This window comes from Babylonia areolata, chromosome 7 (assembly GCF_041734735.1).
Source record: "Babylonia areolata isolate BAREFJ2019XMU chromosome 7, ASM4173473v1, whole genome shotgun sequence".
Classification (NCBI taxonomy): Eukaryota; Metazoa; Mollusca; class Gastropoda; order Neogastropoda; family Buccinidae; genus Babylonia; species Babylonia areolata.
Window position 1 is genome coordinate 13,825,877 of NC_134882.1, and position 18,064 is coordinate 13,843,940.

Here is an 18,064-nt window from a genome sequence, read left to right on the forward strand (position 1 = left end):
GAGTATCCTGTTTATCCCTGCTGTATTATCAATGGTTTCTCCAGTCAATGGGAAATCATTTACAGCTTAGTCTTTTGTGAAGGACTATGACTCTCAAACTAGGAGGCAAAACTGCACTGGCTCTTAGTGCTGTAGCCTTGAGGGCTAGTTGGCCTTTGGGAACCATCCCAACGCCGACTGTCCTAAAACCCTCTTGGCCGAGAGAGTGGGGCAAGACACTCTCCACTATAATCAAATTCTAGCCCAAATAGTCGGAACAGCAGTTGCCTCCTCTGCTGTTCTGATGGTCATAGTTGGACACGACTGACTATCATATATATATATATATATATATATATATATATATCCTGTTTATCCGCTCATCAGCTATCACCCGACAAATTTTGGGTACGTTTTCTGATAACACTCATAGTGTGTGTGTGTGTGTGTGTGTGTGTGTGTGGAAGGGACAGGGGGTGGGGTGAGTGGGTGTGGATGTGTGTGAGAAAAAGTCAGAGATAGAGAGAGAGAGAGTGTTTGCGTGCGACAAGGGGAGAGATTGTGTCTTCTTACCGATAGCAGGAATAACAAAAGTGTCTTATTAACGACAACAATGGGCATACACATCTTTTTGTCTTATTACCGACAGTCGGCGGACACCAATAACTTGTCTTGTTACCGATAGCTGAATGTAAAAGAAAGGTGTCTTATTACCGATAGCAGATGCAATGGCCGCTCCCCCATGGTAGCCCAGTCTGTTGTGCCCCAGGTAAAGACCCCTCAATGTGGGCACACTCTGCACACACACATACAGACAGTCAACACTTCGGAATTCAGTAGATACGTTCAATGCTAATGTGGACAACAACCTATTTCTAGGAACCACGTGTTACATGAATGCCAAAGGTTAAGAACGTTCTTACACATGCATTCATACGCATGCACACCCTCGAAAACGGGAGTATGGCTGCTGCCTACATGGTGGGATAAAAACGGTCATACACGTAAAAGCCCACTCCTGTACATATTAGTGAACGTGGGAGTTGCAGCCTACGAACGAAGAAGAAGAAGAAGAAGATGATGATGATGATGATGATGATGATGATGATGATGATAATAATAATAAAATGGAACCATTGAAAAACAAGAAGAAGCAGCAGCAGCAGCAGAAGAAGAAGAAGAAGAAGAAGAAGAAGAAGAAGAAGAAGAAAATGAAACCATTGGGGAAAAAAAGAAGAAGAAGAACAAGAAGAAGAATGAAAATACAAGGCTGACCCTGATGAGGTCGGCGAGGAGGTGGGACTCGGTGTGCTCTATGCCGTTCTCCTCCAGCCACAGGTAGGCCAGGGTGCGGTTGTGCCGGAGGGTCTCACACAGCGCCTTAACCCCTTCCCTCCCAGGCTGGGTGGCCGACAGGTTCTGCGTGGTGCCAGACACAGACACACATCGACAAACAGACAGGTAGACAGACACAGTGCAACAACAGTGAGTTTCACTTTCTCAAGGAGGCGTCACTGCGTTCGGACAAATCCATACACGCTACACCACATCTGTTGAGCAGATGCCTGACCAGCAGCATAACCCAACGCGCTTAGTCAGGCCTTGAGTGCATGCTTACATATTTGTGTACCTATGAAAGTGGATTTCATTTTACGTAATTTCGCCAGAGGACAACACTCTCGTTGCCATGGGTTCTTTTTCAGTGCGCCAAGTGCGTGCTGCACACGGGACCTCGGTTTATCGTCTCATCCGAAAGACTATACGCTCAGTTTGATTTTCCAGTCAAACTTAGGAGAAAGGGCGAGAGCGGGATTCGAACCCACACCCTCACGGACTCTCTGTATTGGCAGCTGAGCGTCTTAACCATTCTGCCACCTTCCTCCAACAACAGTGAATGAAGCGTTAACTGCTTCAGACTTCCACATTCATAAAACACAGTGGTACCAAGAACAAGATGATCATGTCAATGATGACGAATATGATAATGGTGATTTATGGTGATGATCATGTCAACGACCACAGTGATTATGATGGCTATGGCAATGCTGGTGAAGAAGAAGAACAACTTTTTTTTTTTTTTTCTTTTTTTTGCAACAGTCTTCTTATTTGTATGCTGAGTGGAAAAGATGCATGTATGTCAGTACTGCTTCAAAGCCCCCAGGGTCACACGAAATAAACTTCTTGACATGCGTTACCTTTATGACGATGATGTTTGATGATGACGACGATGATAATTATGTGGATATGGATGTGGATGTTTGTTGTGAATGTGGATGATGATGATGATGCTGCTGCTGCTGCTGATGATGATGATGATGATGATGCTGATGATGATGATAAACACTCACCAAATCAGTGAGCGAGGTGTTTTCCTGAAGCATCTCAGCGATGTAGCTGACCCCAATAGGTCCCAGGTCATTGTTAGAAAGGTCAAGGCTGCACAGCCGCCCGTCTCGCTGAAACACACGACTCCGTGTTCATGGTCTGAATACTGACTTCTCTGATGGCTGATGGCAGTTTCACTTTCTGTTCGAAACATCTGCATTGAAAGGCATTCCTCCTTCTATGTGTGTTTTGATCCATGTTCATCTGTGTTAGAAGAGGATCCTTAAGTGTATGGCATGAAAGTCAATCATTTTTCTGGCTCTTATCATATCACCCCCCCGACCCCCCACCCCCAAAGAATTTCTCCAAATCATTACTTTTTCTTCGTCGTAAGTATAACGATTATTGACTGCCGCCTTTGGGAAGTCATTGGCCTTTCTCACTGTGGAGACTGGGAAAAGTGGTGAAAACATGTGTAGGAAAAATTTCTTTTTTCAAATCAGATGTCATGGAAAAAGCTAGGAAAATATGAAACTTTATTGTGTTTTGATTTTTCAATGTGTGCGGGGTTTTGTCTTTGTTTTTGTTTTTCCATGTCTACCATGTTAAAATTGAAAACAAAGTTGGATAAAAAGAATACATCATAGCAAAACTAATTATTAAGTGGAGAGAAAAAGAAAAAAAAATATATAACAAATGCTTTCTTGTATACAAAAAAGTGGTCCAATGTCCAGCTGGGCAGAAAATAAGAAAGAGAAGGGACGACAGAAATAAAAAGGAAAAGGCCAGAAACAAGGAGAACGACAGAAAAAAAAAGAATTTTCTGGCACATAATTTCCAGAAGGTGAGAGCGTGGGGAAGGGGGGGGAGAGGCAGGATGAGGATTACTATTTATAACTGAAAGATCCCCCAACATCCTCTCCCCTACCCCCTCGCCCCCACCCCCCCCCCCCCCCGCCCCCCAACCCCCACCCCCCAAACCCCCTTTCCACAGACGGGGAACCCAATCCCATCAGAACAACTTTATCTTCTCTGTAAGCATAACTACACGGTCGTTTTCCCTGCACTCATTCATGCGCAGGCTATGATTATGCAAGCAGACACTCACATCAAAGCACGCATTCACAAACACATTTACACCAGTCACAAACTCACTTATGCACTTCTACAAACATGCACAGACGTTGACTGATTGTGAGGAAAAACAGAAGACGCATGAATGCCTATATATCCACATTTTCTTCCCTGCCACTGCTCTATGTGACTGGCGGAGTGAACGCCCACGCCTTATTGTGAACATGACTTACTCCGTCTTGAGGGGAACAATTGTGGATGTTGCCGTATGTATTTTGTAAATTGCTATTGAAGTATAAAACGAACGTCAGTAAAAGGGGATAGACTACACCTTATGGACAGAGAAGGAACACGTTACAAGATTACAAACACAGAACGAGATCAAGAGTCAACGAAGATTCGACCCTGGGGTCTTACTTCGACAGCCAATTTATATATGATCATCAGAACAGCAGAGGACGTAACTGATGTTCCGACTATTTGAGCTAGAATTTGATTATAGTGGAGAGTGTGTTGCCCAAGTTACATCCCCACTCACTCGGCCAAGAGGGTTTTAATACAGTCGGCGTTGGGATGATTCTCAAATGCCAACTAGCCCCCAAGGCTGCATCACGTAGAGCCAGTGCAATTTTCCCTTACAGTTTGATAGTCATAGCCTTTCGCAAAAGACTAAGCTGTAAATGATTTCCTATTGCATGGGAGAAACCATTGATAATACAGCTCTCACTTTGCTGTTGGCCCTACTGGAAACTTTTGTCAATCTGTGATATAAGCCGAGTGTTGGGCAATATACATTATGGAAACGTTCAAAACATGTGTTCGTTCTCCATCAATACGTTAAGCACAGGATTATCCAGCCTCTCATTATCATTTGCAGTCAAAACGTCTTTTTTCCCCCATTCGTATTAAAAGGAATTTTTCCACAAATAAACGGCATTCTTATTAATTTTAAATGTGTTCCAATCGCCCTGCGCGTTTTCGACTTTGACGTCGTTCTAAAAACGAATATAGATAGATAGATAGATAGATAGATAGATAGACAGATAGATAGATAGAACGAAAAACAAACAAACAAAAAGAGAAACAAATGAATAAATAAATAAATGAATAATAAATAAATAATAAATAAATAAATATAGAGAAACAAATAAATATTCGAAACAAACAAACAAATAAATGAATGAATGAATAAACAAATAAATAAATAAAACAAATAAATGAATGAATGAATAAACAAAAAAATTTTTTTTTTAATGAATAGAAAAAAAAACCGACGTCTTATCAGCCTCACGGACACCTCTCTCTCTCTCTCTCTCTCACCACCAGAGCGATGGCGATGGGTTTGACGTCAGCCGGGCCCAGCCTGACGTCACGCAGGTCCATGACGGCGATGTTGACCTGACGTAAGAAGGCCGGGGAGGGTTGAACCCTCAGCACCTGGCACGCCCGCTGATACACCGTCTTCGTGGTCCCGCACGTGCGGTACTGCTCGCGCTGTGCGGCCACTGTCATAACAAACGTCCAACTCTTTTGAACTTCTTCTTCTTCTTCTTCTTCGTTCGTGGGCTGCAACTCCCACGTTCACTCGTATGCACACGAGTAGGCTTTTACGTGTATGACCGTTTTTACCCCCGACATGTAGGCAGCCATACTCCGTTTTCGGGGTTGTGCATGCTGGATATGTTATTGTTTCCATAACCCACCGAACGCTGACATGGATTACAGGATCTTTAACGTGCGTATTTAATCTACTGCTTGCATATACACACGAAGGGGATTTAGGTACTAGCAGGTCTGCACATATGTTGACCTGGGAGATCGTAAAAATCTCCACCCTTCACCCACCAGGCGCCGTCACCATGATTCGAACCCGGGACCCTCAGATTGACAGTCCAACGCTTTAACCACTCGGCTATTGCGCCCGTCACCCTTTTGAACAAGAACCCCGCCCCCCCAAAAAGCCAATAATATCCACATTTCTTCCCCCTGTGTTCTTTCCCGTTCAGTTTCGTTACGAAGACGTAGAAAGTTGTCAATTGGTCAATAACATTATGGTACATAAGGTACTCTACATTTCTTCCCCTGTCGAATGACACTAAGAGAAGGCCAGTCAAATAGTGGAGGGGAAGAAATGTAGCGTATATATAGTGTTATCAACCAGTTTGCAATTTTTTTCCGTCTTCTAAACGAGAAAAGTACAGGTGAAGAAATGTGGATATTAACCAGTAAAAGTTATTGCCGAAGCCGTTCGAGCGACTGCCAGGATACCTTGTTTTGCGTTGTATATTAGTTGTTGTTGTTGTTGATAGTGATCTGATTCGTAGTGCTTGATCAAAATCCGTTGGAAGTCAATTCGTAAATGTTGGGATATTTTGAGCTGTTACATAAAATCCAAGATGGCTACAATCGGATTCGTAAATTACAAAAAAGAGATGGCGTATGACAAATAACAGTGATTGTTTCGTACCTATTCATTATTAGATCTAAAAATTACTGTTCGTCAGATAGCTCATTATTTTTTCTCCATCACTCTTAAAGCTCCTATATTCCTGACATATGAGAGACGCATCTATTCTTGAAACAATTATAACGTTTATAACAATTCATCAGATTACTAACTCAAGTCCATTCTTAAGAGCCCAGTTCACTACAGGATTTCCACTTACTGATTCACGGTACTGGATCATTCTTGGTCACTTGTCCAATAGCCCTGCCCCTAAAAGACTCACCATTGAGTATTTTGTTGTTGTTTTTGTTGTTTCTTTTTCTTTTTTTTCTAGTGTGGGTGGAAGGCTGGGGGCCGGGGGGTGCTGGCCCTGAACACACTCCGCTTGTGTTCCTGTGGAATTAATTCGGTAGTTTCAGTTTCAGTTTCTGGAATAGGCGTCACTGCGTTCGGACAATTCTAAACGCGCAACACCACATCTGCCAGATGCCTGACTAGCAGAAAAACCCAAAGCGCTTGCTCAGGCTTTGAGTGTATGCGTAATATAAAAATCATTTGTGTACCTATCAGAATGGATTTCTGCATGATTTTGCCAGAAGACAACACTTTTGCTGCCATGTTTTGTTTTGTTTTTTGTTTGTTTGTATTTTTGTTGTTGTTTTCTTTTTGTTGTTGTCGTTGTTGTTGGGTTTTTTCAGTGTGCCAAGTGCGTGCTACACATGGGACCTCGGTTTATTGTCTCACCCGAATGAGTAGACGCTCAGATTGATTTTTTCCAGTCACATATGGGAGAAAGGGCGAGAATGGAAAGCAAACCCAGACCTTCACAGACACTGTTTTGTCAGATGAGTGTCTTCACCATTCTGCCATCTTCCTCCTTCAATCCTCTCGTTAACTCTCTCCATACGAACGGCGAAAGAGACGACGTTAACAGCGTTTCATCCCAATTACCATCATCAAAATATTGCAAGCGGGACGCTCTTATACTGAAGAGGTGAATGTTGACAAAGAATACCACAGTTCTGACGACGGAAGCTAAAGGTTGGGTCATTCAGACACCCACTGGACATCCGAGGGGTCTGTGTAGAGGAGAAGAGAGGACTGGCCGTACTGAGTGAGTTAATGGAGAAAAATGAAGATTTTGCTGGACTTACATTAATAGAAAATTATCTTTTTATTCACGAAGGCTATTCAGTCCAGTGTGGAGTACGCGCCTACGCTTTGTAATTTAGCAATCAACGGTTTACTAAAACCAATGGTTAATAATGGTATTATAATGGTTTTGATATCCGTAACAAAGCCGTTGAGCAAGCCAGGAACAAATATTCTACATTAATAGAATTACTTACATAAAGTACGTGTGCTCATTTGGTGTGTTCATTACAGAAACAATTGATGGCAATCAATTGGTTATAGTTGTTGTGGAGATAATTTATTTGGCACTTACCTATTTAGTTGTATCCCTCACAAAAAGACTTCGCGCTCATCTGACTGCCTCACTCCATACATCAGACCTGGCGCTTACCTGGCTGTATTGCATACAGAAAGCTAAGACTTAGTTTTCTTTGCAGAAAGACCTGGCGCTTAATGGTTGTATTCCCTTCGCATACCTGAACGTCTCCTTTGCAGAATAACAAAAACAGCAACAACAACAAAAACTTGTCGCTTATTTCATTGTACTTATCCGTGCTAATTTGGGTTTTGCTCTTCACAGAAAGACTCGCCGCTCATTTGACTGTATTCTTTAACAGAAAATATAATTGGTTGTGTTGTGTGTTGTTGTTTTTTTTGTGCTGATTTTTTTTTTTCATGACATAGCTGACGCTCATTTATTGTATATCTCACAGAAAATGAACCGTGAAACTTAAGTTTCTTTTCTGTAACAGTAAAACAGAAAGTTGACAACACAGCACATGTGTGTTCGTGATTAGTCTGTGAGGGATTGCGTACAATTCAAGTCATCCTGGATCAGTTCATGGAGCTTTGAACCAATCTGAAAACAGAAAAAAAAGCCTAAAAAGCTAATAGTATATCGCAGTTTACATACAGCCCGGCTGGCAAAGGAAGCTATGATATCAAGATTTGGAGAAAAGGAATCTTTATATCCAACAGAGGCAACATAAGTAGGAATATTAATGACGGTAGCAGCACAATGTTATCCGTGGACTTGCATGCAACTGAGGCCTTAAAAAAAAAGAGAAAAAAAGATAGTAGCAGCAACAGCAACAGCAGTAGTAGCAACAGTAGTTCGCGCCACAAAACCGTTCAAAACTTCTAACAACACGACGGACACATGGGACAAAGATGACACTTACCTTCCTCTTCACCTTCATCGAAATCGAAGTCATCATCGTACTCATTCTCGTCAACCCCGTCACCATCGCGAACCACAGCATCTTCTGGTAGGGGGGACTCGGCCTCGTCCCGATGAATATCATCTTCATGGGCACGTCTTTCTCCTTCTGCACGGCTTTGACCAGCTGGTCTTTCTGCGTGTGTGGAGTCTTGTCCAGTTGCTAGGTGGAATCCCCAGGAGACGGAGGGTCTGACAGAGGCGGGACCCGAAGCACCGTGGCTGGGACGACCTCTAGGAGTCTCCCAGGCCCTAGCCACATCCTTCCTAACAGACGTCCTTGCCTCTACATCCCCGTAAACAGCGTCCTGTCTGAAAGACTCAGCCTGTCTGTATGTTGTCGGTGCTGCGTTTTCCGCGGCGGTGGTACCTGAAGGATGATGGAAAGCATTGGGAGACGCTTTACCCCCACTGCTGGCCGAGCCGTGTCCTCCTCCTCCTCCTCCTCCTCCTCCCCCTCCTCTCCCCTTGAACAGATCCTCCCCCAGCAGAGTCTTCTCCCTAACCCGCATCCTGGCCACCACCTCCGTAATGGAGTGACGACTTGGAGATGACGTCGTCACATTGACGTCATCGTGGAGGCCACGAGGTTGGGGGAGGAGCGGGAAGGAGCTCCGCTTCCGGTTGGCAATGACGTCTCTGTCCCTGTCCCTGTCTCTGTCTCTGTTCCTGTCCCTGGAACCTGACCGCTGACGGTCCGGGATTCCTGGTTTGCCGCCAGGTGGTGAGGAGGAGGAGGTGGTGGTGGTGGTGGAGGTCTTCCGGCCCTTCACGTGGTGCAGGGGGAAAGACTCTCGGCGCTGAGGCTGTGGCTGCACTGGTCGTGGGTCCACAGACACGAGCGTGGGGTAGTGTATACTGCTCATGTTGAAAGACTCGGGGTAAGTTCACTAATTTAATCAAGTACGCAATGACTGATGTCGTCTCCTGTCGATGGGGGTCAAAGTCTGGACTGGTCTGGTCTGGTCACGTCCGCCGAACTATCTGTTGGTTTGCAGAGGGAAGCAACATCGTGACCTCGCGAGAGCAGGTCACCACGTCACGTCACGTCTCGTCACGTTGGACAGGAGAACATCTGATGCCTGAAACACAGGAAACAAGTGAGGGGGAAAAGCAATGATGGCGATTGAAATACCCCGATAACATCTCTATGTTATATTATTTGCATAACTATCAACGTCTCTATGTTATCTTCTTTGTTTATCTTTCTATGTGGTTATGAGCATCTTTACGCACAATGTGATATGTCTTGATGCACGTGGTCGATCTTCAGTTTTGTTATTTAATGCGTCGGTCAAAGCCATAGGCACATGCTGGAAGTCGATACTTGAATGTACGTGGTGTTTCGCTTATTCTACATTTTATTAATGTTCAGTTTCGACGTCGTGTATAATACATACATACATACATACATACATATATATATATATATATATATATATATATAGAGAGAGAGAGAGAGAGAGAGAGAGAGAGATGTGTGTGTGTCTGTGTGTGTGTATGTGTTTGTCGAGTGTGTGTCTGTGTGCACACGCATGCGTGCGTGCATGCGTAGGCACATACATACGTGTCTTGACTGTGAAATATCACCATGCCTGGTTTAACTCCCGCCACCCCCCCCCCCCCCAACCTCCCCCTCCCGCACCATTTACGACCCCTCCCCCCTCCGCCCCCTCCTACTACGAGTTGTGTTGTTGCAGAAACAATCACAAGAATAACACAGAAGCCAAACCTCGACCTTCCCTTTGAAGAGACCGACTATAGGTCACCCTGTCGCCCACGCCTGCGTCACGAACCTTTGAAGTCTCCAACTATGTGAAACACATACTTTTCTTCCAATTTGCAACAGGCACTCGACGGGCGCCTTGGACCGGTGGTTTGTGCAGAAAACTTCTATTTGCAGTAGGTTCTATATTAAAATACGAACTTCTATTTGCAGTATGAGGTCCGATATCAAAATGCAAACTGTTCGGAGAGAGAGAGAGAGAGAGAGAGAGAGAGAGAGAGAGAGAGACAGAGAGAGAGAGAAGGAGAGAGAGAGAAGGAGAGAGAAGGAGAGACAGAGAGAGAGAGAGAGAGAGAGAGAGAGAGAGAGAGCATAACATGACATGACATTTTATTGAAGAAACAAAATGTTGTTGTTTTTCAAGGGGGTTGAACACTTCAATCAATCAACTCAATTTCTGACTCCGTCCCAGTTCACTGATTCAGCACAGCTATCTCGTGCACAGTTTACAGTTGTCACCGGTGTCGAGACAGGCAGGCCACCCCCCTAGTCCGTTCCCCTAAGAGAGTCCCCCCTCCCCAAGGTAGAACTTTTTCCCATCGATCAGGAGGGGATCGAAAATCATGGTCGCTCGTTTGCCCTCACTCCTGGCCTTCTTCAGGTGTGGCGACAACTTCTTCCTCACCTCCCTGACTCGTATAGAAAAGTCCTCCCCAATGAAGATATTGCTGCCCTTCAGTTTGGATTTGGCTTTGAGGATCGCCTCCTTGTCCCTGAAAAAGGTACAGCGCGCGATGACGGGTGAGTTGGGCCGGGGGTTCAAGCGGTGGACTCGGTCGAATTGAATATCACCAGACAGCTCCAGTGTGTCCACCACAAGGTCGTTGACTTTATCTTCGCATTCAGCCTGTGTCTCAGACAGAGAAAGAGAGAAGGAGAGAGGAAGGAGAGACAGTGAGAGAGAGAGAGAGAGAGAGAGCATAACATGACATGACATTTTATTGAAGAAACAAAATGTTGTTGTTTTTCAAGGGGGTTGAACACTTCAATCAATCAACTCAATTTCGCACGAAGAAACAAGTTTCTTACTAGGAATTATCACCGTACATTTCACTGACGAGAGAGAGGGAAAGAAAGAGAGAGAGAAGGGTGGGGGGCGGGGGGGGGGGGGGGGAATGAGAGAATGACAGACAAGAAAAGAAAGAGAGTGAGAGGGAAATGGAAGGGATGACAGACATACAGAGAAAAAGACCGAGTGAGAATGGGAGAGAGACAGAGACAGAGCGAGGCAGACAGACAGACTGAGACAGAAAGAGACAGAAAAAAACAGAGAGAGGGACCGACAAGCAGACAGACAGAGAGAGAGAGAGGGGGACTGTGTGTGCGAGAAAGGGGAGAGTGGGGGCAGAGAGAGAGAAAGCAAGAGAGACTCTCTCTCTCTCTCTCTCTCACACACACACACACACACACACACACACACACACACACACACACACACACACACACACACACACACACACACACACACACACAGAGCGTGAGAGACAGACAGAGAGGGAGATAGAGGGGGGGGGAGGGAGAGATAAAAACAGAGACAGAAAGACGGATAGAGAGAGACAAATAACCGTGAGATAGAAAAAAAGTTTACCTTTCAAATTGTACAGAAACAACGAGGCACAAGAGAGGAAGAGAGAGAGAGAGGGGGGGATGAGAGAATGACAGACAAGAAAAGAAAGAGAGTGAGAGGGAAATGGAAGGGATGACAGACATACAGAGAAAAAGACCGAGTGAGAATGGGAGAGAGACAGAGACAGAGCGAGGCAGACAGACAGACTGAGACAGAAAGAGACAGAAAAAAACAGAGAGAGGGACCGACAAGATGACAGACAGAGAGAGAGAGAGGGGGACTGTGTGTGCGAGAAAGGGGAAGGTGGGGGCAGACAGAGAGAAAGCAACACACACACACACACACACACACACACAGAGAGCGTGAGAGACAGACAGACAGACAGAGAGGGAGATAGAGGGGGGGGGGGGGGGGAGAGTTAAACACATAGAAAGACGGATAGAGAGAGACAAATAACCGTGAGATGGAAAAAAAGTTTACCTTTCAAATTGTACAGAAACAAGGAGGCACAAGAGAGGGAGAGAGAGATGGGGGGGGATGAGAGAATGACAGACAAGAAAAGAAAGAGAGTGAGAGGGAAATGGAAGGGATGGCAGACATACAGAGAAAAAGACCGAGTGAGAATGGGAGAGAGAGAGAGAGAGAGAGAGAGAGAGAGAGCGAGGCAGACAGACAGACTGAGACAGAAAGAGACAGAAAAAAACAGAGAGAGGGACCGACAAGCAGACAGACAGAGAGAGAGAGAGAGGGACTGTGTGTGCGAGAAAGGGGAAGGTGGGGGCAGAGAGAGAGAAAGCAAGACAGATTCTCTCTCTCTCTCTCTCTCTCTCTCTCACACACACACACACACACACAGATAGAGAGAGAGAGAGCATGAGAGACAGACAGACAGACAGAGAGGGAGATAGAGGGGGGGGGGGAGAGGGAGAGAGAGATAAAAACAGAGACAGAAAGACATATATATATATAGAGAGAGAGATAACCGTGAGATAGAAAAAAAAGTTTACCTTTCAAATTGTCCAGAAACAACGAGGCACAAGATCACCAACTCACTTCTCTCTCTCTCTCTCTCTCTCTGTCCCTCACTCACCACTGTCCACACACACACACACACACACACACACACACCAAACACCGCTCTCACGACCGACCATCCGAGTGAAGAATTGCATTGCTTACACATATCACACCCCCTGGTATCCCCTGAGTCAAGATCTGGTCTGAAGACACTTCGCTTGTAACTTGACGCCCGGGAACACCTTTTACTCCCCCCCCCCCCACCCACCCCTCACCCACCCCCTTCCTCCTCCCCCTCCTCACCCACCCCCTTCCTTCCTCCCCCTCCTCACCCCCAGACCCAATCCCCTCTCTCCTACCTACCTACTCAAGTTCCTCACCCTCACCTTCACCCACCCCCACACCTTTTGACAAGACAATGGCTGGAACCAAGACTACACACTGATTACAAAAGTAGGGAAGAGAGGGAGTGTTGGGGGGTGGGGGGGACGTATGGTAGTTCATTGGTTTCAAAAGATCTACGTTATTTTGATTTTCTTGTTTTTTTTTGTTGTTTTTTTGTGGTGTGTTTGTTTGTTGGGTTTGTTTGTTTGTTTGTTTGTTTGTTTTTTGTTGTTGTTTTTAATAATTCGTTCGCAGCAACTTCCAGCTTTACTCATATCTACGAGAGGGCTTTTACATGTATGGCCGTTTTCACCCCGTCGTTAAGGCAGCCATAATCCGCATTCGGGAAGTCTTTTCGTGTTTAAAATTGGTATTTATACACGTGAATGTAGTGGAAAAGGCGCTTCCGAAATGATCTGTGCTGCAAAAAAAAAAAAAAAAAAAAAAAAAAAATGTTGGACACATTATCATGAATACTTTTGTGTCTTTAAATGTCTATATTGTTCTACAGGTATGACGCCATAATCGTGAACCGGCAACAAAAATAATAACCGTGACTTCAAAGTTAATTATCATGACTAACGCACATGAGCATCTGTATGTTTTAAACAGGTATCATCATCAGGAACTGTGACTCTTGTATGGGTAGGGGGGGGGGCGGGGAATTGATAATTATTAAGACCGTAGTTAATAATGATCACATCACAGAGGCCATACCCACAAATATCAACTTCGTTTCTTTTAGACATACTATGTAATACGATTAAAGTATCAAAAGCAAAAACAAGATGAAATAAAAGAAGAAGAAAAAAAGAAGAAAGAAAGAAAGAAAGGGAGAAAGAAAAACGAACGAACGAATAAATGAATGAATGAATGAATGAATATATGAAAGGGAGGAATGAAGGAGGGGAGGAAGATAGAAAGAAAGAAAGAAAGAAAAATGAATTAATGAATGAATGAAGATGATTACTGCAATGTCAACACCAATTGCATTCATATGTCCACAGGTGTTGTTGTTTTTTTTTTTTTTTTTTTTTTTTTTTTTTTTTTTGAGGCAAGTAAACTGTCATAGAAGAAAGAAAAAAAAAGCAAGCAAGCAAGCACAACAATAAATTTGGCCTTAACCAGACGTAGATATATGTGTACAGACCTGTCGCCGAGAGTACTGATATAACTGGGCTCCTCGACCCATGCTGAGAGCGGATAGATATATTATAGGCTCTATACAGATAGTTGTCACACGTCTTCACACCACATAGGTTCCGCTTCATTTCTTCACTACACAATACTGTGTGCCGTGTGCTCTGTGGCTCGTCGGCACCCATGTATACAGACATACGCTTGTCAACACTTGATAAGGATCATAGCTAAGAGCAAAGGCGCAGGTGTATTATTTCTTCTTCTTCTTCTGTAGTGAATTGATTGATTTCGCGTATATACTTTGAAATTGTGTGTTGAAAAGGGGAAATGCGTTGGATACACACACACACACACACACACACATATATATATATATATATATACGACGTCGAAGCTGAACATCAATAAAATGTAGTATAAGCGAAACACCACATACATTCAAGTATCGACTTCCAGCATGTGCCTATGGCTTTGACCGACGCATTAAATAACAAAACTGAAGATCGACCACGTGCATCAATACATATCACATTGTGCGTAAAGATGCTCATATTCACATAGAAAGATAAGCAAAGAAGATAACATAGAGACGTTGATAGTTAAGCAAATAATATAACATAGAGATGTGTATGTATGTATATATATATATATATATATATATATATATATATATATATATATATATATCATGGTGGTGGTATCGTGATTGTGAAAGTGTCAATTTCAGGTTAAAGGTCCCATAACTTATTACGACCGTCGCCAAGGGCAGTGAATTCAAACCTACTGTAAAAATGGCTCGGCATTCCTAGGAAGGCGGGACCCAGTCCTGTCTTTCCGTGTTGAGTGAATGATGGAGCCTCCCGTCGGACCGACGGATGAGTAGGCAGGCAAGCTTTTCTGTCGGTGTGTGTGTGAGAAGAGGCTTTTGCCTGGTTGCCTGACCAGCACAGGTGACTTTTTTTCTCTTTTTTTTTTTAGTGAAGAGGAGTTGTGCAGTCCCTTCCCCATTCTCTCGCCTACCGACGCTCACAGTCCCACAGGTGCAGATACTGCAACGTGTAGGACGGCCTCGGCAGGTGCAGGTTTTTTCTTCAGAGTTCCGTCTCCTAGGAGGACTTCCAGCCAAGGATAAGAGCTCACCCCCCTGCCCTTTGGTCATCCTCTTCCGCCTTCACAGCCGTTGGGAAAGGTTACCTCCTCCGCCTGGTCCGTCGTTGGGAGACTTCACATGCGACAGGTAGTACTTGGTTACATGGCACCAGTAGCAAGGGCTATGCCGCTGACCTGACCTGGAATTGAGTTAATACTGTACCGTTAAATACCGCTTGCACATTAGAAAGCTTGATTTCTTTCAATAGCAGTAATGCTCAGTTTTCATGAGTTGATGCTCCAATGTTTGCATTTCTACCTAGAAAAGTGATGACGGGAATGGTTAAGACGCTTTTCTTGCCAATGCAGCGGCCGTCAGTGTCTGGTTTTGATTCCTGATCTCTCCCTTTCTCTCGAGTTTCAACTGAAAATCAAACTGAGCGTCTAGTCATTCGGATGAGACAATAAACCGAGGTTCTGTGTGCAACACACACTTTGAACACTGACAAAGAACCAGCGGCAACAAAAGTGCTGTCCTCTGGCAAAAATTCGGTAGAAGAAATCCACTCTGAAAGGTATAAATACACAATTACATATGCATGCACTCAAGGCCTGTCAAGCGCGCTGGGTCTATGCTGCTGGTCAGACCGCATCTGCCTATCATGTAGCAGATGTGGTGTAGCGTGTGTGGATTAGCCCGAATTCAGTGACGCCTCCTTGAGAAACCGGATCTGATACCGAATCCCATGAAAGGTGTGACACACAGAGCGAGCGTTCACATTCCAGCTCTTTCTGAACAGATTTCTCTTTGACCCCCGTAGTGCCTCCCACGTTAGATTCCTTTCTGGAGAAGGCTCCGACCCTTTCACCCACGCCTCCCCCCCCCCCCCCCCCCCCGTCCCCCCCTTCGCCCCCCTCCTCGCCCCCCTGTCCACCCCACCCCCCTCTCCTCTCCCTCCAAGTCCGTGAATTTCCTTCATTCTCTTTGAACTTTACATTTAACGAGGGCGATGAACTGGGCAATAACGCCGTGATAAACTACTTGTTTGAAGTTGACTCTAAATTTAGGTTTGTATTCCAATTATCCGTGTTCAGTGAAGTGGAAACTGCGAACCAGCTTTCCAGTCAACGTCACAAGCTTTAGGCAGTTTGCATTCAGCAAGCTTTCTATCAAGATCTCTCTCCACCACCCCCACACACCCCCACACACACCCTCCTCCTACTCCTCCCCCACCTCTCTCACTCTTCCTATCGTTCTGTCTCTTTACGCTTGTTAAAAAAAACCAAAAAACAAAAAAACAAAAACCCGCAACTTAACATGTCTAAGGTTACATATCAGAGAAGAAACAACAACAACAACAACAACAAACAACAACCAGCTTCCAATTTCGCTTAAAGTGGAAAGACGTTAAACTGAAGAACTGAAGACGTTAAACAGCTAAGAAAACATTACAGTTATGCATTCTGTTTGGTATGAAGCAGTGGCCTTTTCTTTTTTTTTTTTTTTCAACACACAATATTTGAAAAAAAAAAAATCACCAGTGTAATAAAGCAGTGAACGTTGTTGCAGTTGGAAACCAGTTTGAAAGATGAGACTATTAAGATAAGATAAGATAGATAAGAATAACTTTATTATCTCCAACTGGAGAAATTTGGCCAGGTGCATTATCACAACATAAACAAGTAAACAACATGGGGACCATAACTGTAAAAGCCAACAACAGCCCCTACAAATATTACGAAGATACAAACGTAAAATAATATCACATACATCGTTTCATACATACATCCACACACTGCAGGTAATAACTAGTATTCTTAATGTAAAAACAGAAAGAATTAAGAAACATTATTTGAATATAATTATAAATAGCCTACTATACTGCACGTTGATTATAATATAACGGCACACAGGGATTAGGCCTGAATCTTAACGCGATCAGTGCACAAAGGTTTTTGCTTGTGTGTGTGATCAGAACTTTAAAAACGTCTTTGTGTGGTGTGTAGTTGGGGGACAAAGGGGCCAATAGGAGTTGCACAAACACGCGCGCATGTGCGCTCACAAACACGCATGCACGCATCCTCCACACCTCCCCCCAATACCTCCCACCCTACACACACACACACACACACACACACACATACCTACACACACCACACAAAGAGAACGCGAGAGAGAGAGAAAAAAAAAAAGGCGAAAGAGGAGGGAGTTTACATATGCACGCGTCTATTTATTGTGTGTGTGTGCATGCGTGACCACATCAATACGCCTGTATGTATGTGTATGTATACGTGCATATAATACACACACACACACACACACACACACACACACACACACACACACACACACACACACTATTTTCATACGAATCTCCGAATCTGTACACAGATTTCAGCTAGCTGCTGTTTGAGTGAACTGAAGACAACTTAACGATGCATATCAAATAGCAGAGGCCCTGGTATACAGAATTTATGGTCTTCAGATCGATGCCCACACACAAATAATGATATTTCCTATTCCCTCAAACAGCCTTCCCGTTCTGCTTCTGTGACTCTGAATTCACAAAGGGATCGATCTCTCTCTCTCTCTCTCTCTCTCTCTCTCTCTCTCTCTCTCTCTGTCTCTCTCTCTCTCTCCACAAAAATATCATAGACCTCCATCTCTGTTTCGACTTTCCTTGCTAATGTCATCAACAAATGAAACCATTGTAAAACAGTTCGCTATATACTTGTATAAGGCATTCAAAATCCGCAGTTTGATATGTGATTAATTGTGCTTTTTGTGTGTGCATGTGCATTGCTAGAATTGTAGTTAAATGTTTTTTGTTCCACATTGTTCTGGAATGTAACAATTTGTGTTCACTGATCCCCTTCATGAGGGCCTACGGCCTTTATTGAATA

The 18,064-nt window shown here is 44.1% G+C and overlaps 1 protein-coding gene across 2 annotated transcripts in view; it reads right to left on the reverse strand.

The window, feature by feature from the left end:
* Positions 1–18,064, reverse strand: part of LOC143283730 (uncharacterized) — a 57,713-nt gene that overhangs the window by 14,141 nt on the left and 25,508 nt on the right. The window contains exons 1-6 of one of the 2 annotated variants that reach the window (XM_076590011.1): positions 12,538–12,633; positions 8,140–9,259; positions 4,699–4,883; positions 2,328–2,435; positions 1,255–1,398; positions 694–775 (exon numbers count right to left, since the gene is read on the reverse strand). In XM_076590011.1, coding sequence (XP_076446126.1) covers positions 694–775; positions 1,255–1,398; positions 2,328–2,435; positions 4,699–4,883; positions 8,140–9,043 — 1,423 coding nt within the window. In that variant the 5' untranslated portion in view covers positions 9,044–9,259; positions 12,538–12,633. Of the gene's footprint in view, positions 1–693; positions 776–1,254; positions 1,399–2,327; positions 2,436–4,698; positions 4,884–8,139; positions 9,260–12,537; positions 12,634–18,064 lie in introns of those variants that run through there. The other variant, XM_076590010.1, reaches the window with a different exon arrangement.